Source organism: Scyliorhinus torazame, chromosome 26 (assembly GCF_047496885.1).
Source record: "Scyliorhinus torazame isolate Kashiwa2021f chromosome 26, sScyTor2.1, whole genome shotgun sequence".
NCBI classification, from domain to species: domain Eukaryota; kingdom Metazoa; phylum Chordata; class Chondrichthyes; order Carcharhiniformes; family Scyliorhinidae; genus Scyliorhinus; species Scyliorhinus torazame.
The window spans coordinates 43,375,333-43,397,529 of NC_092732.1; the positions used below are offsets into that span (position 1 = coordinate 43,375,333).

At 58.4% G+C, this 22,197-nt stretch overlaps 1 protein-coding gene across 7 annotated transcripts in view; it reads left to right on the forward strand.

Annotated features, from left to right (window-relative positions):
* Positions 1 to 22,197, forward strand: part of LOC140403020 (ankyrin repeat and death domain-containing protein 1A-like) — a 101,663-nt gene that overhangs the window by 37,522 nt on the left and 41,944 nt on the right. For all 7 annotated transcript variants that reach the window (XM_072490675.1, XM_072490673.1, XM_072490674.1 and 4 more), the window contains 2 exons: positions 1,775 to 1,873; positions 6,769 to 6,873. In XM_072490675.1, the coding sequence (XP_072346776.1) occupies positions 1,775 to 1,873; positions 6,769 to 6,873 (204 nt within the window). The remainder of the gene's footprint in view (positions 1 to 1,774; positions 1,874 to 6,768; positions 6,874 to 22,197) is intronic.

Sequence of the window (22,197 nt, forward strand, 5' to 3'; positions counted from 1 at the left end):
TGTGTGTGTCTGTGTGTCTGTGTGTGTGTCTGTGTGTGTGTGTGTGTCTGTGTGTGTGTGTGTGTGTATGTGTGTGTGTGTCTGTGTGTGTGTGTGTTATGTGTGTGTGTCTCTCTGTGCGTGTCTGTGTGTCTGCGCCTATGTGTGTGTGTGAGTGTGTGTGTGTCTATGTGTCTATGTCTGTGTGTCTATGTGTCTGTGTGTCTATGTGTGTGTCTATGTATGTGTGTCTATGTGTGTTTGTGAGGGTTTGTGTGTCTATGTGTGTCTATGTGTGTGTGTGTGTGCCTATGTGTGTGTGTGTCTATGTGTGTGTGTGTGTGTGTCTCTGTGTGTGTCTATGTGTGTGAGTGTGTGTATGAGTGTGTGTGTGACTAGGTGTGTGTGTCTAGGTGTGTGTGTCTATGTGTGTGTGTAAGTGTGTCTATGTGTGTGTGTCTGTGTCTGTGTGTCTATGTGTGTGTTTGTATCTGCGTGTGTCTATGTGTGTGAGTGTGTGTTATGTGTGTGTGTCTCTCTGTGTGTGTCTATGTGTGTTATGTGTGTGTGTCTCTCTGTGTGTGTCTATGTGTGTATGTGTGTGTGTCTGTGTGTGTGAGTGTGTGTTATGTGTGTGTCTCTCTCTGTGTGTGTCTATGTGTGTATGTGTGTGTTATGTATGTGTGTGTCTCTGTGTGTGTGTGGGTGTGTGTGTCTGTGTGTCTATGTGTGTGTGTGTGTCTGTGTGTGTGTGTCTGTGTGTGTGTGTCTGTGTGTGTCTGTGTCTGTGTGTGTGTGTCTGTGTGTGTCTATGTGTCTGTGTCTGTGTGTGTCTGTGTCTGTGTGTGTGTGTGTGTATGTGTGTGTGTGTCTCTGTGTGTGTGTGTTATGTGTGTGTGTCTCTCTGTGTGTGTCTATGTGTGTCTGCGCCTATGTGTGTCTGTGTGAGTGTGTGTGTGTCTATGTGTCTATGTCTGTGTGTCTATGTGTCTGTGTGTCTATGTGTCTGTGTGTGTGTCTATGTGTGTGTCTATGTATGTGTGTCTGTGTGTTTGTGAGGGTTTGTGTGTCTATGTGTGTCTATGTGTGTGTGTGTCTATGTGTGTGTGTGTGTGTGTGTCTATGTGTGTGTGTCTATGTGTGTGTGTGTGTGTCTATGTGTGTGTGTGTGTGTGTGTCTATATGTGTGTGTGTGTGTGTGTGTCTATGTGTCTGTGTCTATGTGCGTGTGTGTCTGTGTGTGTGTGTGTGTGTCTATGTGTGTGTGTGTGTGTGTGTGTCTATGTGTGTGTGTGTGTGTGTGTGTGTGTCTATGTGTGTGTCTGTGTGTGTGTGTCTATGTGTGTGTGTGTGTGTGTGTGTGTCTATGTGTCTGTGTCTATGTGCGTGTGTGTCTGTGTGTGTGTGTGTGTGTGTCTATGTGTGTGTGTGTGTGTGTGTGTCTATGTGTGTGTCTGTGTGTGTGTGTCTATGTGTGTGTGTGTGTGTCTATGTGTGTGTGTGTGTGTGTGTATAGAGAGAGTAGGGGTGGGAATCAGACAGTAAGTAGCCAGCTGTATTTTTTTTACCTATTATAATTACTCTTAATAATAAAAGATGACTTTTATGGTCAATTTAACTCAACTAAAGCCACGTGTATTAATATAAACTCTAATTTCAGCTGCGTTGTGACTTGGGGTCAGATGGGATTGGATTTGACCGCGCGCCCTCCACTCCAGAGTGACGTAACCCAGCCGCTCTGTCACCGGAATACAGATCGTGCATTTCACGCTAAATCCTTTTGTTTTCTTTGCAGTTTGGAATGACACCCGCCCTGCTGGCTGCCTGGTTTGGACATCTCAAACTTCTACAGATCCTGGTTAATGCAGGAGCAAAGGTCACTGCTACGAACTGGGTAATTTCCATATAACAAATTCGACATGAGGTGACGCACCAGAATGGGATCAGCATTGGAACTCGTTTCCCAAGCAGATTCTCAACTGTGATTACAAATTCCAACATTGTACACCAGCACCAGTCCGTCATCGCGAGATAGTCCGACTTTCTATGAATTGGGAGTGGACCAACGTGGGCAGCACGGTCACACAGTGGTTAGCACTGCGTCTTCACAGCGCCAGGGTCATAGATTATCATAGAATTTACAGTGCAGAAGGAGGCCATTCGGCCCATCGAGTCTGCACCGGCTCTTGGAAAGAGCACCCTACCCAAAGGTCAACACCTCCACCCTATCCCCATAACCCAGTGCCCCCACCCAACACTAAGGGCAATTTTGGACACTAAGGGCAATTTATCACGGCCAATCCACCTAACCTGCACATCTTTGGACTGTGGGAGGAAACCGGAGCACCCGGAGGAAACCCACGCACACACGGGGAGGACGCGCAGACTCCGCACAGACAGTGACCCAAGCCGGAATCGAACCCGGGACCCTGGAGCTGTGAAGCAATTGTGTTAACCACTGTGCTACCGTGCTGCCAGGTCCCAGGTTCGATTCCCGGCTTGGGTCACTGTCTGTGCGGAGTCTGCACGTCCTCCCCGTGTGTGCGTGGGTTTCCTCCGGGTGCTCCGGTTTCCTCCCACAAGTCCAAAGATGTGCAGGTTAACTGGATTGGCCGTGTTTGCAGTTATGGGGATAGGGTGGGCGGGTGGGCCTAGCTAGGCTGCTATTTCGGAGGGTCGATGCAGACTCGATAGACTAACCCTAACCTCCACTGTAGCGATTCTAGTAATGAGTTGAGTCGGAAACATAGGGTGCTGGGGAGAGCGACTGATTGGCTGAGGGAGAGGAATTAAACTTGGTAGAAACAAGGCAGCACCAAATGATATTATGGATACTTTGGGAGACAGAATATTCGAGTTAGATGCTACTGATCATGTTATACATTTGGGTTGTGTGATGAACGGTTACTGCCGTATCATCATGGAAGGTGATGTCCCCTTTAAGACCGGGCTTGGAACCCTGGGGACTCCGCCTCTGGCCCCGCCCATCTGTGAGTCATACATAAAGGGCTGCCTTGTGGGCTGTGTAGCAGTCAGCACTTGTCTCAGCTCTAACATAGTTCTTAGTCTAATAAAGCCTTCTTTACAGTTTAATCTCTAACCTTCGTTATTGAGGGTACCTCAGGTTGCAAAGTGATAAACATGTTGTATATTTTAAGATCATTTTTCCCTTCCACCCACTTCCTCCCAGTTGTTTTTGACCCAGTACCAATACTGATGTTGTAACAGGTCGCCAGAATGGAAGAATAGTGAAAATGTGAGGCTACCGGATTAACATCAGTAGAGACACAGTCAGTAACACAGGGTGCTGGGGGAGAGGGGTTACTGAGTGACAGTGTGAGGGAGCTGGATTAACATCAGTAGAGATACAGTCAGTAACACAGGGTGCTGGGGGAGAGGGGTTACTGAGTGACAGTGTGAGGGAGCTGGATTAACATCAGTAGAGATACAGTCAGTAACACAGGGTGCTGGGGGGAGGGGTTACTGAGTGACAGTGTGAGGGAGCTGGATTAACATCAGTAGAGATACAGTCAGTAACACAGGGTGCTGGGGGAGAGGGGTTACTGAGTGACAGTGTGAGGAAGCAGAATTAACATCAGTAGAGATACAGTCAGTAACACAGGGTGCTGAGGGAGAGGGGTTACTGAGTGACAGTGTGAGGGAGCTGGATTAACATCAGTAGAGATACAGTCAGTAACACAGGGTGCTGGGGGAGAGGGGTTACTGAGTGACAGTGCGAGGAAGCTGGATTAACATCAGTGGAGATACAGTCAGTAACACAGGGTGCTGGGGGAGAGGGGTTACTGAGTGACAGTGTGAGGGAGCTGGATTAACATCAGTAGAGACACAGTCAGTCACACAGGGTGCTGGGGGAGAGGTTACTGAGTGACAGTGTGAGGGAGCTGGATTAACATCAGTAGAGTTACAGTCAGTAACACAGGGTGCTGGGGGAGAGGGGTTACTGAGTGACAGTGTGAGGGAGCTGGATTAACATCAGTAGAGATACAGTCAGTAACACAGGGCGCTGGGGGAGAGGGGTTACTGAGTGACAGTGTGAGGGAGCTGGATTAACATCAGTAGAGATACAGTCAGTAACACAGGGCGCTGGGGAGAGGGGTTACTGAGTGACAGTGTGAGGGAGCTGGATTAACATCAGTAGAGATACGGTCAGTAACACAGGGTGCTGGGGGAGAGGGGTTACTGAGTGACAGTGTGAGGGAGCTGGATTAACATCAGTAGAGATACAGTCAGTAACACAGGGTGCTGGGGGAGAGTGGTTACTGAGTGACAGTGTGAGGGAGCTGGATTAACATCAGTAGAGATACAGTCAATAACACAGGGTGCTGGGGGAGAGGGGTTCCTGAGTGACAGTGTGAGGGAGCTGGATTAACATCAGTAGAGATACAGTCAGTAACACAGGGTGCTGGGGGAGAGGGGTTACTGAGTGACAGTGTGAGGGAGCTGGATTAACATCAGTAGAGATACAGTCAGTAACACAGGGTGCTGGGGGAGAGGGGTTACTGAGTGACAGTGTGAGGGAGCTGGATTAACATCAGTAGAGATACAGTCAGTAACACAGGGTGCTGGGGGAGAGGGGTTACTGAGTGACAGTGTGAGGGAGCTGGATTAACATCAGTAGAGATACAGTCAGTAACACAGGGTGCTGGGGGAGAGGGGTTACTGAGTGACAGTGTGAGGGAGCTGGATTAACATCAGTAGAGATACAGTCAGTAACACAGGGTGCTGGGGGAGAGGGGTTACTGAGTGACAGTGTGTGGGAGCTGGATTAACATCAGTAGAGATACAGTCAGTAACACAGGGTGCTGGGGGAGAGGGGTTACTGAGTGACAGTGTGAGCGAGCTGGATTAACATCAGTAGAGATACAGTCAGTAACACAGGGTGCTGGGGCAGAGGGGTTACTGAGTGACAGTGTGAGGGAGCTGGATTAACATCAGTAGAGATACAGACAGTAACACAGGGTGCTGGGGGAGAGGGGTTACTGAGTGACAGTGTGAGGGAGCTGGATTAACATCAGTAGAGATACAGTCAGTAACACAGGTACTGGGGGAGAGGGGTTACTGAGTGACAGTGTGAGGGAGCTGGATTAACATCAGTGGAGATACAGTCAGTAACACAGGGTGCTGGGGGAGAGGGGTTACTGAGTGACTGAGGGAGCTGGATTAACATCAGTAGATATACAGTCAGTAACACAGGGTGCTGGGGGAGAGGGGTTACTGAGTAACAGTGTGAGGGAGCTGGATTAACATCAGTAGATATACAGTCAGTAACACAGGGTGCTGGGGGAGAGTGGTTACTGAGTGACAGTGTGAGGGAGCTGGATTAACATCAGTGGAGATACAGTCAGTAACACAGGGTGCTGGGGGAGAGTGGTTACTGAGTGACAGTGTGAGGGAGCTGGATTAACATCAGTAGAGATACAGCCAGTAACACAGGGTGCTGGGGGAGAGGGGTTACTGAGTGACAGTGTGAGGGAGCTGGATTAACATCAGTAGAGATACAGTCAGGAACACAGGGTGCTGGGGGAGAGGGGTTACTGAGTGACAGTGTGAGGGAGCTGGATTAACATCAGTAGAGATACAGTCAGTAACACAGGGTGCTGGGGGAGAGTGGTTACTGAGTGACAGTGTGAGGGAGCTGGATTAACATCAGTAGAGATACAGTCAGTAACACAGGGTGCTGGGGGAGAGGGGTTACTGAGTAACAGTGTGAGGGAGCTGGATTAACATCAGTAGAGATACAGTCAGTGACACAGGGTGCTGGGGGAGAGGGGTTACTGAGTGACAGTGTGAGGGAGCTGGATTAACATCAGTAGAGATACAGTCAGTAACACAGGGTGCTGGGGGAGAGGGGTTACTGAGTGACAGTGTGAGGGAGCTGGATTAACATCAGTAGAGATACAGTCAGTAACACAGGGAGCTGGGGGAGAGGGGTTACTGAGTGACAGTGTGAGGGAGCTGGATTAACATCAGTAGAGATACAGTCAGTAACACAGGGTGCTGGGGGAGAGGGGTTACTGAGAGACAGTGTGAGGGAGCTGGATTAACATCAGTAGAGATACAGTCAGTAACACAGGGTGCTGGGGGAGAGGGGTTACTGAGTGACAGTGTGAGGGAGCTGGATTAACATCAGTAGAGATACAGTCAGTAACACAGGGTGCTGGGGGAGAGGGGTTACTGAGAGACAGTGTGAGGGAGCTGGATTAACATCAGTAGAGATACAGTCAGTAACACGGTGCTGGGGGAGAGGGGTTACTGAGTGACAGTGTGAGGGAGCTGGATTAACATCAGTAGAGATACAGTCAGTAACACAGGGTGCTGGGAGAGAGGGGTTACTGAGTGACAGTGTGAGGGAGCTGGATTAACATCAGTACAGATACAGTCAGTAACACAGGGTGCTGGGGGTGAGGGGTTACTGAGTGACAGTGTGAGGGAGCTGGATTAACATCAGTACAGATACAGTCAGTAACACAGGGTGCTGGGGGAGAGGGGTTACTGAGTGACAGTGTGAGGGAGCTGGATTAACATCAGTACAGATACAGTCAGTAACACAGGGTGCTGGGGGTGAGGGGTTACTGAGTGACAGTGTGAGGGAGCTGGATTAACATCAGTACAGATACAGTCAGTAACACAGGGTGCTGGGGGAGAGGGGTTACTGAGTGACAGTGTGAGGGAGCTGGATTAACACCGGAGAGATACAGCCAGTGACATGGATTTGAGTTGGATGTGTTATATGTTGATCTGATCAGATTATTTTTCCTATCTGTTCAGATTGGGCAAAGTCTGCATCACTGTGCTGCTCAGCAGGGACACCTGAACATTATCAACTACACAATGGATGACTTGGAGGAGGTCCCGCTGGACAGGCCCGACCAGGTGAGGGCTACATCGGACACTCACTGTTTGCGACCGGACGCTCAGTAACCTAGAAATGTTGTTGTATTATTACACACTGGTGGGTAGTGATGGGAGTACCACAGAACCTTAATAAAGTTACAGTGCAGGCAGAGTCCATTCAGCCCCTCATTTCTGTGCTAGCCCAAGGAAGACAATACAGAAACTAGCCGCTCATTTCCCCTTTTCCCATCATCTGGCCTGTAGCCTGGCAGGTTCCAGCACTTCCGATACAGATCCCGGAACTTTCTAAATGGTTTGAGCGCCTCAGTCTCAGCCACCATCTCAGGCAGTGATTCCGAAACACCCAGCACCCTGGTGAAAACTCTAATCCTTCGACAAATCACCTCAAATCTATGTCCTCTGGTAACTGACCCCCTCAGCTAGGGGAAACAAGTCTTTTTTTGTCTACCCTGTCACGGCCCCACAATGTTGTACGCCTCAATTAGGTCACCCTTTAGCTCCCCCTCTGCTCCCAGGAAAACGATCCTAGCCCATCCCAATCCCTCGTCAGAACGGCAATCTTTTCAAGCCCTGGCAATATCCTTGGAAATCTCGCCTGCACTCTCTCCGGAGCATCTCTGTCCTTCCCGTAACGTGGTGACCAGAACTGTGCACAGTACCCCAACTGGGTCCCAACCAGTGTTTGATACACTCCCAACATTATACTCCTGCCTCAATTCCTCGCCCACTAAAGGAAGGTATTCCACAGGCTTTCCTGATTATTCTGTCCTGTATCTCCAAGGACATGTGGACATTTACTCCAAGGTTTGTCACTTCCTCAATCCCTCTCAATATCTTCCCATTTATTCAGTATTCCCGCGCTTTCTTTGCCCGCTCCGAATGCATCACCTCCGCTTTTCCGGATTGAATTCCATTTGCCACTTCTCTGCCCACTGAAGCGGAACCATTCACATCATCCTGGAGTCGACAGCGATCCTCTTCACTATCAATCGCACGACCAAATTATGTGCTATCTGCAAATTTCACAAAAATGCCTCCCACATTTACACCTAAATCATTGATGTACAGAACAAACGGCAAGGGCCCCAACACTGAGCCCTGTGTAACATTACCGGGAACTGTTTACCATTCACAGAAACATCCATCGACCGTCACCCTCTCTTTTCTGTCACTCGGACAATATTGGATCCAACTTGCCACCTTCCCCTGTATCCCATCAGATCTCATTTACCTGCCCAGTCTGCCATGCGTGACCTTATCAAATAAATGCCTCACTGAAATCCATGTAGACAACATCCACTGCACTCCCCTCATCAGTCCTCCTTCTTACTTCCTCGCAATATTATATTTTTAAGTAAATTTAGAGTACCCAATTCTTTTTTTTCCCCCCAATTCAGGGGCAATTTAGCGCGGCCAATCCACCGACCCTGGACATCTTTGGGTTGTGGGGGCGAAACCCACGCAGACACGGGGAGAATGTGCAAACTCCACACGGACAGTGACCCGGAGCCGGGATCGAACCTGGGACCTCGGCGCCGTGAGGGAGCAGTGCTAACCACTGCGCCACTGTGCTGCCTCAAAAAATTCTAATGCATTAGTAAGACACGATCTTCCCCAACAAAGCCATGCTGATCAATTCGTGCCTTTCAATACTGAAAGTCTGCACCCGACCCTCTGAAAGAGCACCCACTGCCCCCGCCCTATCTCCCGAACTCCACTCAATCTGCACACCCTTGGCCACTAAGGGGCGATTTTATCACGGCCAATCCACCCAACCTGCACATCTTCCGGGACTTGTGGGAGGAAACCGGAGCACCCGGAGGAAACCCCACGCACACATGGGGGAGAATGTGGAGACTCCGCACAGACAGTGACCCCGAGCCGGGAATCGAACCCTGGCGCTGTGAGGCAGCAGTGCTAACCACTGTGACACCGTGTTGACCCGGGTCCCTGGCACTGTGAGGCAGCAGTGCTAACCACTGTGTCACCGTGCTGACCTGGGTCCCTGGCGCTGTGAGGCAGCAGTGCTAACCACTGTGTCACCGTGCCGACCTGGGTCCCTGGCGCTGTGAGGCAGCAGTGCTAACCAATGTGTCACCGTGCTGCCCCGGGTTCCTGGCACTGTGAGGCAGCAGTGCTAACCACTGTGTCACCGTGCTGCCCCGGGTCCCTGGCACTGTGAGGCAGCAGTGCTAACCACTGTGTCACCGTGCTGCCCCGGGTTCCTGGCACTGTGAGGCAGCAGTGCTAACCACTGTGACACCGTGCTGACCCGGGTCCCTGGCGCGGTGAGGCAGCAGTGCTAACCACTGTGTCACCGTGCTGACCTGGGTCCCTGGCCCTGTGAGGCAGCCGTGCTAACCACTCTGTCACCGTGCCGACCCGGGTCCCTGGCGCTGTGAGGCAGCAGTGCTAACCACTGTGTCACCGTGCTGACCCGGGTCCCTGGCGCTGTGAGGCAGCAGTGCTAACCACTGTGTCACCGTGCTGACCCGGGTCCCTGGCCCTGTGAGGCAGCCGTGCTAACCACTGTGACACCGTGCTGACCCGGGTCCCCGATGCTGTGAGGCAGCAGTGCTAACCACTGTGTCACCGTGCTGACCCGGGTCGCTGGCACTGTGAGACAGCAGTGCTAACCACTGTGTCACCGTGCTGACCCGGGTCCCTGGTGCTGTGAGGCAGCAGTGCTAACCACTGTGTCACCGTGCTGACCCGGGTCCCTGGTGCTGTGAGGCAGCAGTGCTAACCACTGTGTCACCGTGCTGACCCGGGTCCCTGGCGCTGTGAGGCAGCAGTGCTAACCACTGTGACACCGTGCTGACCCGGGTCCCTGGCGCTGTGAGGCAGCAGTGCTAACCACTGTGACACCGTGCTGACCCGGGTCCCTGGTACTGTGAGGCAGCAGTGCTAACCACTGTGACACCGTGCTGACCCGGGTCCCTGGCCCTGTGAGGCAGCCGTGCTAACCACTCTGTCACCGTGCCGACCCGGGTCCCTGGCGCTGTGAGGCAGCAGTGCTAACCACTGTGTCACCGTGCTGACCCGGGTCCCTGGCCCTGTGAGGCAGCCGTGCTAACCACTCTGTCACCGTGCCGACCCGGGTCCCTGGCACTGTGAGGCAGCAGTGCTAACCACTGTGACACCGTGCCGTCCCGGGTCCCTGGCGCTGTGAGGCAGCAGTGCTAACCACTGTGTCACCGTGCTGACCCGGGTCCTTGGCACTGTGAGGCAGCAGTGCTAACCACTGTGTCACTGTGCTGACCCGGGTCCCTGGCGCTGTGAGGCAGCAGTGCTAACCACTGTGTCACCGTGCTGACCCGGGTCCCTGGCGCTGCGAGGCAGCAGTGCTAACCACTGTGACACCGTGCTAACCCGGGTCCCTGGCACTGTGAGGCAGCAGTGCTAACCACTGTGACACCGTGCTGACCCGGGTCCCTGGCGCTGTGAGGCAGCAGTGCTAACCACTGTGTCACCGTGCTGACCCGGGTCCCTGGCGCTGTGAGGCAGCAGTGCTAACCACTGTGTCACCGTGCTGACCCGGGTCCCTGGCTCTGTGAGGCAGCCGTGCTAACCACTGTGTCACCGTGCTGACCCGGGTCCCTGGCCCTGTGAGGCAGCCGTGCTAACCACTGTGTCACCGTGCTGACCCGGGTCTCTGACACTGTGAGGCAGCAGTGCTAACCACTGTGACAACGTGCTGACCCGGGTCCCTGGCACTGTGAGGCAGCAGTGCTAACCACTGTGTCACCGTGCTGACCCGGGTCCCTGGCGCTGTGAGGCAGCAGTGCTAACCACTGTGTCACCGTGCTGACCCGGGTCCCTGGCCCTGTGAGGCAGCAGTGCTAACCACTGTGTCACCGTGCTGACCCGGGTCCCTGGTGCTGTGAGGCAGCAGTGCTAACCACTGTGGCACCGTGCTGCCCCGGGTCCCTGGTGCTGTGAGACAGCAGTGCTAACCACTGTGACACCGTGCTGACCCGGGTCCCTGGCACTGTGAGGCAGCAGTGCTAACCACTGTGTCACCGTGCTGACCCGGGTCCCTGGCACTGTGAGGCAGCAGTGCTAACCACTGTGTCACCGTGCTGACCCGGGTCCCTGGCACTGTGAGGCAGCAGTGCTAACCACTGTGTCACCGTGCTGCCCTGGGTCCCTGGCGCTGTGAGGCAGCAGTGCTAACCACTGTGTCACCGTGCTGACCCGGGTCCCTGGCGCTGTGAGGCAGCAGTGCTAACCACTGTGTCACCGTGCTGACCCGGGTCCCTGGCACTGTGAGGCAGCAGTGCTAACCACTGTGACACCGTGCTGACCCGGGTCCCTGGCACTGTGAGGCAGCAGTGCTAACCACTGTGTCACCGTGCTGACCCGGGTCCCTGGTGCTGTGAGGCAGCAGTGCTAACCACTGTGTCACCGTGCTGACCCGGGTCCCTGGCGCTGTGAGGCAGCAGTGCTAACCACTGTGACACCGTGCTGACCCGGGTCCCTGGCACTGTGAGGCAGCAGTGCTAACCACTGTGACACCGTGCTGCCCCGGGTCCCTGGCACTGAGGCAGCAGTGCTAACCACTGTGACACCGTGCTGACCCGGGTCCCTGGCACTGTGAGTCAGCAGTGCTAACCACTGTGACACCGTGCTGCCCCGGGTCCCTGGCACTGAGGCAGCAGTGCTAACCACTGTGTCACCGTGCTGACCCGGGTCCCTGGCACTGTGAGTCAGCAGTGCTAACCACTGTGACACCGTGCTGACCCTGGTCCCTGGCACTGTGAGGCAGCAGTGCTAACCACTGTGTCACCGTGCTGACCCGGGTCCCTGGCACTGTAAGGCAGCAGTGCTAACCACTGTGTCACCGTGCCGACCTGGGTCCCTGGCGCTGTGAGGCAGCAGTGCTAACCACTGTGTCACCGTGCCGACCCGGGTCCCTGGCGCTGTGAGGCAGCAGTGCTAACCACTGTGACACCGTGCTGACCCGGGTCCCTGGCACTGTGAGGCAGCAGTGCTAACCACTGTGACACCGTGCTGACCCTGGTCCCTGGCACTGTGAGGCAGCAGTGCTAACCCCTATGTCACCGTGCCGACCCGGGTCCCTGGCGCTGTGAGGCAGCAGTGCTAACCACTGTGTCTCCGTGCTGACCCGGCTCCCTGGTGCAGTGAGGTAGCAGTGCTAACCACTGTGCCACCGTGCTGACCCGGTCCCTGGCACTGTGAGGCAGCAGTGCTAACCACTGTGTCACCGTGCCGACCCGGGTCCCTGGCACTGTGAGGCAGCAGTGCTAACCACTGTGTCACCGTGCTGACCCGGGTCCCTGGCACTGTGAGGCAGCAGTGCTAACCACTGTGACACCGTGCTGACCCGGCTCCCTGGTGCAGTGAGGTAGCAGTGCTAACCACTGTGCCACCGTGCTGACCCGGTCCCTGGCACTGTGAGGCAGCAGTGCTAACCACTGTGTCACCGTGCTGACCCGGGTCCCTGGCACTGTGAGGCAGCAGTGCTAACCACTGTGTCACCGTGCCGACCCGGGTCCCTGGCACTGTGAGGCAGCAGTGCTAACCACTGTGTCACCGTGCTGACCCGGGTCCCTGGCACTGTGAGGCAGCAGTGCTAACCACTGTGTCACCGTGCCGACCTGGGTCCCTGGCACTGTGAGGCAGCAGTGCTAACCACTGTGTCACCGTGCTGACCCGGGTCCCTGGCACTGTGAAGCAGCAGTGCTAACCACTGTGTCACCGTGCTGCCCCGGGTCCCTGGCCCTGTGAGGCAGCAGTGCTAACCACTCTGTCACCGTGCCGACCCGGGTCCCTGGCGCTGTGAGGCAGCAGTGCTAACCACTGTGACACCGTGCTGCCCCGGGTCCCTGGCCCTGTGAGGCAGCAGTGCTAACCACTGTGTCACCGTGCCGACCCGGGTCACTGGCACTGTGAGGCAGCAGTGCTAACCACTGTGACACCGTGCTGCCCCGGGTCCCTGGCCCTGTGAGGCAGCAGTGCTAACCACTGTGTCACCGTGCCGACCCGGGTCACTGGCACTGTGAGGCAGCAGTGCTAACCACTGTGTCACCGTGCTGCCCCGGGTCCCTGGCCCTGTGAGGCAGCAGTGCTAACCACTGTGTCACCGTGCTGACCCGGGTCCCTGGCGCTGTGAGGCAGCAGTGCTAACCACTGTGTCACCGTGCTGACCCGGGTCCCTGGCACTGTGAGGCAGCAGTGCTAACCACTGTGTCACCGTGCTGACCCGGGTCCCTGGCACTGTGAGGCAGCAGTGCTAACCACTGTGTCACCGTGCTGACCCGGGTCCCTGGCACTGTGAGGCAGCAGTGCTAACCACTGTGTCACCGTGCTGCCCTGGGTCCCTGGCACTGTGAGGCAGCAGTGCTAACCACTGTGTCACCGTGCTGACCCGGGTCCCTGGCACTGTGAGGCAGCAGTGCTAACCACAATGACACCGTGCTGCCCCGGGTCCCTGGTGCTGTGAGGCAGCAGTGCTAACCACTGTGACACCGTGCTGACCCGGGTCCCTGGCGCTGTGAGGCAGCAGTGCTAACCACTGTGACACCGTGCTGACCCGGGTCACTGGCACTATGAGGCAGCAGTGCTAACCACTGTGACACCGTGCTGACCCGGGTCCCTGGCACTGTGAGGCAGCAGTGCTAACCACTGTGACACCGTGCTGATCCGGGTCCCTGGCGCTGTGAGGCAGCAGTGCTAACCACTGTGTCACCGTGCTGACCCGGGTCCCTGGCACTGTGAGGCAGCAGTGCTAACCACTGTGTCACCGTGCTGACCCGGCTCCCTGGTGCAGTGAGGCAGCAGTGCTAACCACTGTGACACCGTGCTGACCCGGCTCCCTGGTGCAGTGAGGCAGCAGTGCTAACCACTGTGTCACCGTGCTGACCCGGGTCCCTGGCACTGTGAGGCAGCAGTGCTAACCACTGTGTCACCGTGCTGACCCGGGTACCTGGCGCTGTGAGGCAGCAGTGCTAACCACTGTGTCACCGTGCTGACCCGGGTCCCTGGCACTGTGAGGCAGCAGTGCTAACCACTGTGTCACCGTGCTGACCCGGGTCCCTGATGCTGTGAGGCAGCAGTGCTAACCACTGTGACACCGTGCTGCCCCGGGTCCCTGGTGCTGTGAGGCAGCAGTGCTAACCACTGTGACACCGTGCTGTCCCGGGTCCCTGGTGCTGTGAGGCAGCAGTGCTAACCACTGTGACACCGTGCTGACCCGGGTCCCTGGCGCGGTGAGGCAGCAGTGCTAACCACTGTGTCACTGCGCTGCCCCGGGTCCCTGGCACTTTGAGGCAGCCGTGCTAACCACTGTGTTACCGTGCTGCCCCGGGTCCCTGACGCTGTGAGGCAGCAGCGCTAACCACTGTGTTACTGTGCCGTCCCGGGTCCCTGGCGCTGTGAGGCAGCAGTGCTAACCACTGTGTTACCGTGCTGCCCCGGGTCCCTGACGCTGTGAGGCAGCAGTGCTAACCACTGTGTCACCGTGCTGACCCGGGTCCCTGGCACCGTGAGGCAGCAGTGCTAACCACTGTGTCACCGTGCTGACCCGGGTCCCTGGCGCTGTGAGGCAGCAGTGCTAACCACTGTGTCACCGTGCTGACCCGGGTCCCTGGTGCTGTGAGGCAGCAGTGCTAACCACTGTGTCACCGTGCTGACCCGGGTCCCTGGTGCTGTGAGGCAGCAGTGCTAACCACTGTGACACCGTGCTGACCCGGGTCCCTGGCACTGTGAGGCAGCAGTGCTAACCACTGTGTCACCGTGCTGCCCCGGGTCCCTGGCACTGTGAGGCAGCAGTGCTAACCACTGTGTCACTGTGCTGGCCCGGGTCCCTGGCACTGTGAGGCAGCAGTGCTAACCACTGTGTCACCGTGCTGCCCCGGGTCCCTGGCACTGTGAGGCAGCAGTGCTAACCACTGTGTCACTGTGCTGGCCCGGGTCCCTGGCACTGTGAGGCAGCAGTGCTAACCATTGTGTCACCGTGCTGACCCGGGTCCCTGGCACTGTGAGGCAGCAGTGCTAACCACTGTGTGACCGTGCTGACCCGGGTCCCTGGCGCTGTGAGGCAGCAGTGCTAACCACTGTGACACCGTGCTGACCCGGGTCCCTGGCACTGTGGGGCAGCAGTGCTAACCACTGTGTCACCGTGCTGACCCGGGTCCCTGGCACTGTGAGGCAGCAGTGCTAACCACTGTGACCGTGCTGACCCGGGTCCCTGGCGCTGTGAGGCAGCAGTGCTAACCACTGTGTCACCGTGCTGACCCGGTCCCTGGCACTGTGAGGCAGCAGTGCTAACCACTGTGACACCGTGCTGACCCGGTCCCTGGCACTGTGAGGCAGCAGTGCTAACCACTGTGTCACCGTGCTGACCTGGGTCCCTGGCACTGTGAGGCAGCAGTGCTAACCACTGTGTCACCGTGCTGACCCGGTCCCTGGCACTGTGAGGCAGCAGTGCTAACCACTGTGTCACCGTGCTGACCCGGGTCCCTGGCGCTGTGAGGCAGCAGTGCTAACCACTGTGACACCGTGCTGACCCGGGTCCCTGGCACTGTGAGGCAGCAGTGCTAACCACTGTGTCACCGTGCTGACTAGAGACCCTGGCACTGTGAGGCAGCAGTGCTAACCACTGTGTCACCGTGCTGACCCGGGTCCCTGGCACTGTGAGGCAGCAGTGCTAACCACTGTGACACCGTGCTGACCCGGGTCCCTGGCACTGTGAGGCAGCAGTGCTAACCACTCTGTCACCGTGCTGACTAGAGACCCTGGCACTGTGAGGCAGCAGTGCTAACCACTGTGTCACCGTGCTGACCCGGGTCCCTGGCACTGTGAGGCAGCAGTGCTAACCACTGTGTCACCGTGCTGCCCTGGGTCCCTGGCACTGTGAGGCAGCAGTGCTAACCACTGTGACACCGTGCTGCCCTGGGTCCCTGGCACTGTGAGGCAGCAGTGCTAACCACTGTGTCACCGTGCTGACCCGGGTCCCTGGCACTGTGAGGCAGCAGTGCTGACCACTGTGTCACCGTGCTGACCCGGGTCCCTGGCACTGTGAGGCAGCAGTGCTAACCACTGTGTCACCGTGCTGACCCGGGTCCCTGGCACTGTGAGGCAGCAGTGCTAACCACTGTGACACCGTGCTGACCCGGGTCCCTGGCACTGTGAGGCAGCAGTGCTGACCACTGTGCCACCGTGCTGACCCGGGTCCCTGATGCTGTGAGGCAGCAGTGCTAACCACTGTGTCACCGTGCTGACCCGGGTCCCTGGCACTGTGAGGCAGCAGTGCTAACCACTGTGACACCGTGCTGACCCGGGTCCCTGGCACTGTGAGGCAGCAGTGCTAACCACTGTGTCACCGTGCTGACCCGGGTCCCTGGCACTGTGAGGCAGCAGTGCTAACCACTGTGTCACCGTGCTGACCCGGGTCCCTGGCACTGTGAGGCAGCAGTGCTAACCACTGTGTCACCGTGCTGCCCCGGGTCCCTGGCACTGTGAGGCAGCAGTGCTAACCACTGTGACACCGTGCTGACCCGGGTCCCTGGCACTGTGAGGCAGCAGTGCTAACCACTGTGTCACCGTGCTGACCCGGGTCTCTGGCGCGGTGAGGCAGCAGTGCTAACCACTGTGTCACCGTGCTGACCCGGGTCCCTGGCACTGTGAGGCAGCAGTGCTAACCACTGTGTCACCGTGCTGACCCGGGTCCCTGGCGCTGTGAGGCAGCAGTGCTAACCACTGTGTCACCGTGCTGACCCGGGTCCCTGGCGCTGTGAGGCAGCAGTGCTAACTACTGTGTCACCGTGCTGACCCGGGTCCCTGGCGCTGTGAGGCAGCAGTGCTAACCACTGTGTCACCGTGCTGACCCGGGTCCCTGGCGCTGTGAGGCAGCAGTGCTAACCACTGTGTCACCGTGCTGACCCGGGTCCCTGGCGCTGTGAGGCAGCAGTGCTAACCACTGTGTCACCGTGCTGACCCGGGTCCCTGGTACTGTGAGGCAGCAGTGCTGACCACTGTGCCACTGTGCTGACCCGGGTCCCTGATGCTGTGAGGCAGCAGTGCTAACCACTGTGACACCGTGCTGACCCGGGTCCCTGGCACTATGAGGCAGCAGTGCTAACCACTGTGACACCGTGCTGACCCGGGTCCCTGGCACTGTGAGGCAGCAGTGCTAACCACTGTGTCACCGTGCTGACCCGGGTCTCTGGCGCGGTGAGGCAGCAGTGCTAACCACTGTGTCACCGTGCTGACCCGGGTCCCTGGCGCTGTGAGGCAGCAGTGCTAACCACTGTGACACCGTGCTGACCCGGGTCCCTGGCGCTGTGAGGCAGCAGTGCTAACCACTGTGTCACCGTGCTGACCCGGGTCCCTGGCGCTGTGAGGCAGCAGTGCTAACCACTGTGTCACCGTGCTGACCCGGGTCCCTGGCGCTGTGAGGCAGCAGTGCTAACCACTGTGTCACCGTGCTGACCCGGGTCCCTGGCGCTGTGAGGCAGCAGTGCTAACCACTGTGTCACCGTGCTGACCCGGGTCCCTGGCACTGTGAGGCAGCAGTGCTAACCACTGTGTCACCGTGCTGACCCGGGTCCCTGGCGCTGTGAGGCAGCAGTGCTAACCACTGTGTCACCGTGCTGACCCGGGTCCCTGGCGCTGTGAGGCAGCAGTGCTAACCACTGTGTCACCGTGCTGCCCCGGGTCCCAGGCGCTGTGAGGCAGCAGTGCTAACCACTGTGTCACCGTGCTGACCCGGGTCCCTGGTACTGTGAGGCAGCAGTGCTAACCACTGTGACACCGTGCTGACCCGGGTCCCTGGCTCTGTGAGGCAGCCGTGCTAACCACTGTGTCACCGTGCTGACCCGGGTCCCTGGCCCTGTGAGGCAGCCGTGCTAACCACTGTGTCACCGTGCTGACCCGGGTCTCTGACACTGTGAGGCAGCAGTGCTAACCACTGTGACAACGTGCTGACCCGGGTCCCTGGCACTGTGAGGCAGCAGTGCTAACCACTGTGTCACCGTGCTGACCCGGGTCCCTGGCGCTGTGAGGCAGCAGTGCTAACCACTGTGTCACCGTGCTGCCCCGGGTCCCTGGCACTGTGAGGCAGCAGTGCTAACCACTGTGTCACCGTGCTGACCCGGGTCCCTGGCACTGTGAGGCAGCAGTGCTAACCACTGTGTCACCGTGCTGACCCGGGTCCCTGGCGCTGTGAGGCAGCAGTGCTAACCACTGTGTCACCGTGCTGACCCGGGTCCCTGGCGCGGTGAGGCAGCAGTGCTAACCACTGTGTCACCGTGCTGACCCGGGTCCCTGGCCCTGTGAGGCAGCCGTGCTAACCACTGTGTCACCGTGCTGACCCGGGTCCCTGGTGCTGTGAGGCAGCAGTGCTAACCACTGTGACACCGTGCTGACCCGGGTCCCTGGCACTGTGAGGCAGCAGTGCTAACCACTGTGACACCGTGCTGACCCGGGTCCCTGGCACTGTGAGGCAGCAGTGCTAACCACTGTGTCACCGTGCTGCCCTGGGTCCCTGGCGCTGTGAGGCAGCAGTGCTAACCACTGTGTCACCGTGCTGACCCGGGTCCCTGGCGCTGTGAGGCAGCAGTGCTAACCACTGTGTCACCGTGCTGACCCAGGTCCCTGGCACTGTGAGGCAGCAGTGCTAACCACTGTGACACCGTGCTGACCCGGGTCCCTGGCACTGTGAGGCAGCAGTGCTAACCACTGTGTCACCGTGCTGACCCGGGTCCCTGGTGCTGTGAGGCAGCAGTGCTAACCACTGTGTCACCGTGCTGACCCGGGTCCCTGGCGCTGTGAGGCAGCAGTGCTAACCACTGTGACACCGTGCTGACCCGGGTCCCTGGCACTGTGAGGCAGCAGTGCTAACCACTGTGACACCGTGCTGCCCCGGGTCCCTGGCACTGAGGCAGCAGTGCTAACCACTGTGACACCGTGCTGACCCGGGTCCCTGGCACTGTGAGTCAGCAGTGCTAACCACTGTGACACCGTGCTGCCCCGGGTCCCTGGCACTGAGGCAGCAGTGCTAACCACTGTGTCACCGTGCTGACCCTGGTCCCTGGCACTGTGAGGCAGCAGTGCTAACCACTGTGTCACCGTGCTGACCCGGGTCCCTGGCGCTGTGAGGCAGCAGTGCTAACCACTGTGTCACCGTGCTGACCCGGGTCCCTGGCACTGTAAGGCAGCAGTGCTAACCACTGTGTCACCGTGCCGACCTGGGTCCCTGGCGCTGTGAGGCAGCAGTGCTAACCACTGTGTCACCGTGCCGACCCGGGTCCCTGGCACTGTGAGGCAGCAGTGCTAACCACAATGACACCGTGCTGACCCGGGTCCCTGGCACTGTGAGGCAGCAGTGCTAACCACTGTGACACCGTGCTGACCCTGGTCCCTGGCACTGTGAGGCAGCAGTGCTAACCACTGTGTCTCCGTGCTGACCCGGCTCCCTGGTGCAGTGAGGTAGCAGTGCTAACCACTGTGCCACCGTGCTGACCCGGTCCCTGGCACTGTGAGGCAGCAGTGCTAACCACTGTGTCACCGTGCTGACCCGGGTCCCTGGTGCTGTGAGGCAGCAGTGCTAACCACTGTGTCACCGTGCTGACCCGGGTCCCTGGCACTGTGAGGCAGCAGTGCTAACCACTGTGTCACCGTGCTGCCCCGGGTCCCTGGCACTGTGAGGCAGCAGTGCTAACCACTGTGTCACTGTGCTGACCCGGGTCCCTGGCCCTGTGAGGCAGCAGTGCTAACCACTGTGTCACCGTGCTGACCCGGGTCCCTGACGCTGTGAGGCAGCAGTGCTAACCACTGTGTCACCGTGCTGACCCCGGTCCCTGGCACTGTGAGGCAGCAGTGCTAACCACTGTGTCACCGTGCTGACCCGGGTCTCTGGCGCTGTGAGGCAGCAGTGCTAACCACCGTGACACCGTGCTGACCCGGGTCCCTGGCCCTGTGAGGCAGCAGTGCTAACCACTGTGTCACCGTGCTGACCCGGGTCCCTGGCGCTGTGAAGCAGCAGTGCTAACCACTGTGTCACCGTGCTGACCCGGGTCCCTGGCACTGTGAGGCAGCAGTGCTAACCACTGTGTCACCGTGCCGACCCGGGTCCCTGGCACTGTGAGGCAGCAGTGCTAACCACTGTGTCACCGTGCTGACCCGGGTCCCTGGCACTGTGAGGCAGCAGTGCTAACCACTGTGTCACCGTGCCGACCTGGGTCCCTGGCACTGTGAGGCAGCAGTGCTAACCACTGTGTCACCGTGCTGACCCGGGTCCCTGGCACTGTGAAGCAGCAGTGCTAACCACTGTGTCACCGTGCTGCCCCGGGTCCCTGGCCCTGTGAGGCAGCAGTGCTAACCACTGTGTCACCGTGCTGCCCCGGGTCCCTGGCCCTGTGAGGCAGCAGTGCTAACCACTCTGTCACCGTGCTGACCCGGGTCCCTGGCGCTGTGAGGCAGCATTGCTAACCACTGTGTCACCGTGCTGACCCGGGTCCCTGGCACTGTGAGGCAGCAGTGCTAACCACTGTGTCACCGTGCTGACCCGGGTCCCTGGCACTGTGAGGCAGCAGTGCTAACCACTGTGTCACCGTGCTGACCCGGGTCCCTGGCACTGTGAGGCAGCAGTGCTAACCACTGTGTCACCGTGCTGCCCTGGGTCCCTGGCACTGTGAGGCAGCAGTGCTAACCACTGTGTCACCGTGCTGACCCGGGTCCCTGGCACTGTGAGGCAGCAGTGCTAACCACAATGACACCGTGCTGCCCCGGGTCCCTGGTGCTGTGAGGCAGCAGTGCTAACCACTGTGACACCGTGCTGACCCGGGTCCCTGGCGCTGTGAGGCAGCAGTGCTAACCACTGTGACACCGTGCTGACCCGGGTCCCTGGCACTATGAGGCAGCAGTGCTAACCACTGTGACACCGTGCTGACCCGGGTCCCTGGCACTGTGAGGCAGCAGTGCTAACCACTGTGACACCGTGCTGATCCGGGTCCCTGGCGCTGTGAGGCAGCAGTGCTAACCACTGTGTCACCGTGCTGACCCGGGTCCCTGGCACTGTGAGGCAGCAGTGCTAACCACTGTGTCACCGTGCTGACCCGGCTCCCTGGTGCAGTGAGGCAGCAGTGCTAACCACTGTGACACCGTGCTGACCCGGCTCCCTGGTGCAGTGAGGCAGCAGTGCTAACCACTGTGTCACCGTGCTAACCCGAGTCCCTGGCACTGTGAGGCAGCAGTGCTAACCACTGTGTCACCGTGCTGACCCGGGTCCCTGGCACTGTGAGGCAGCAGTGCTAACCACTGTGTCTCCGTGCTAACCTGGTTCCCTGGCACTGTGAGGCAGCAGTGCTAACCACTGTGTCACCGTGCTGCCCCGGGTCCCTGGTGCTGTGAGGCAGCAGTGCTAACCACTGTGACACCGTGCTGTCCCGGGTCCCTGGTGCTGTGAGGCAGCAGTGCTAACCACTGTGACACCGTGCTGACCCGGGTCCCTGGCGCGGTGAGGCAGCAGTGCTAACCACTGTGTCACTGCGCTGCCCCGGGTCCCTGGCACTTTGAGGCAGCCGTGCTAACCACTGTGTTACCGTGCTGCCCCGGGTCCCTGACGCTGTGAGGCAGCAGCGCTAACCACTGTGTTACTGTGCCGTCCCGGGTCCCTGGCGCTGTGAGGCAGCAGTGCTAACCACTGTGTTACCGTGCTGCCCCGGGTCCCTGACGCTGTGAGGCAGCAGTGCTAACCACTGTGTCACCGTGCTGACCCGGGTCCCTGGCACCGTGAGGCAGCAGTGCTAACCACTGTGTCACCGTGCTGACCCGGGTCCCTGGCGCTGTGAGGCAGCAGTGCTAACCACTGTGTCACCGTGCTGACCCGGGTCCCTGGTGCTGTGAGGCAGCAGTGCTAACCACTGTGTCACCGTGCTGACCCGGGTCCCTGGTGCTGTGAGGCAGCAGTGCTAACCACTGTGACACCGTGCTGACCCGGGTCCCTGGCACTGTGAGGCAGCAGTGCTAACCACTGTGTCACCGTGCTGCCCCGGGTCCCTGGCACTGTGAGGCAGCAGTGCTAACCACTGTGTCACTGTGCTGGCCCGGGTCCCTGGCACTGTGAGGCAGCAGTGCTAACCACTGTGTCACCGTGCTGCCCCGGGTCCCTGGCACTGTGAGGCAGCAGTGCTAACCACTGTGTCACTGTGCTGGCCCGGGTCCCTGGCACTGTGAGGCAGCAGTGCTAACCATTGTGTCACCGTGCTGACCCGGGTCCCTGGCACTGTGAGGCAGCAGTGCTAACCACTGTGTGACCGTGCTGACCCGGGTCCCTGGCGCTGTGAGGCAGCAGTGCTAACCACTGTGACACCGTGC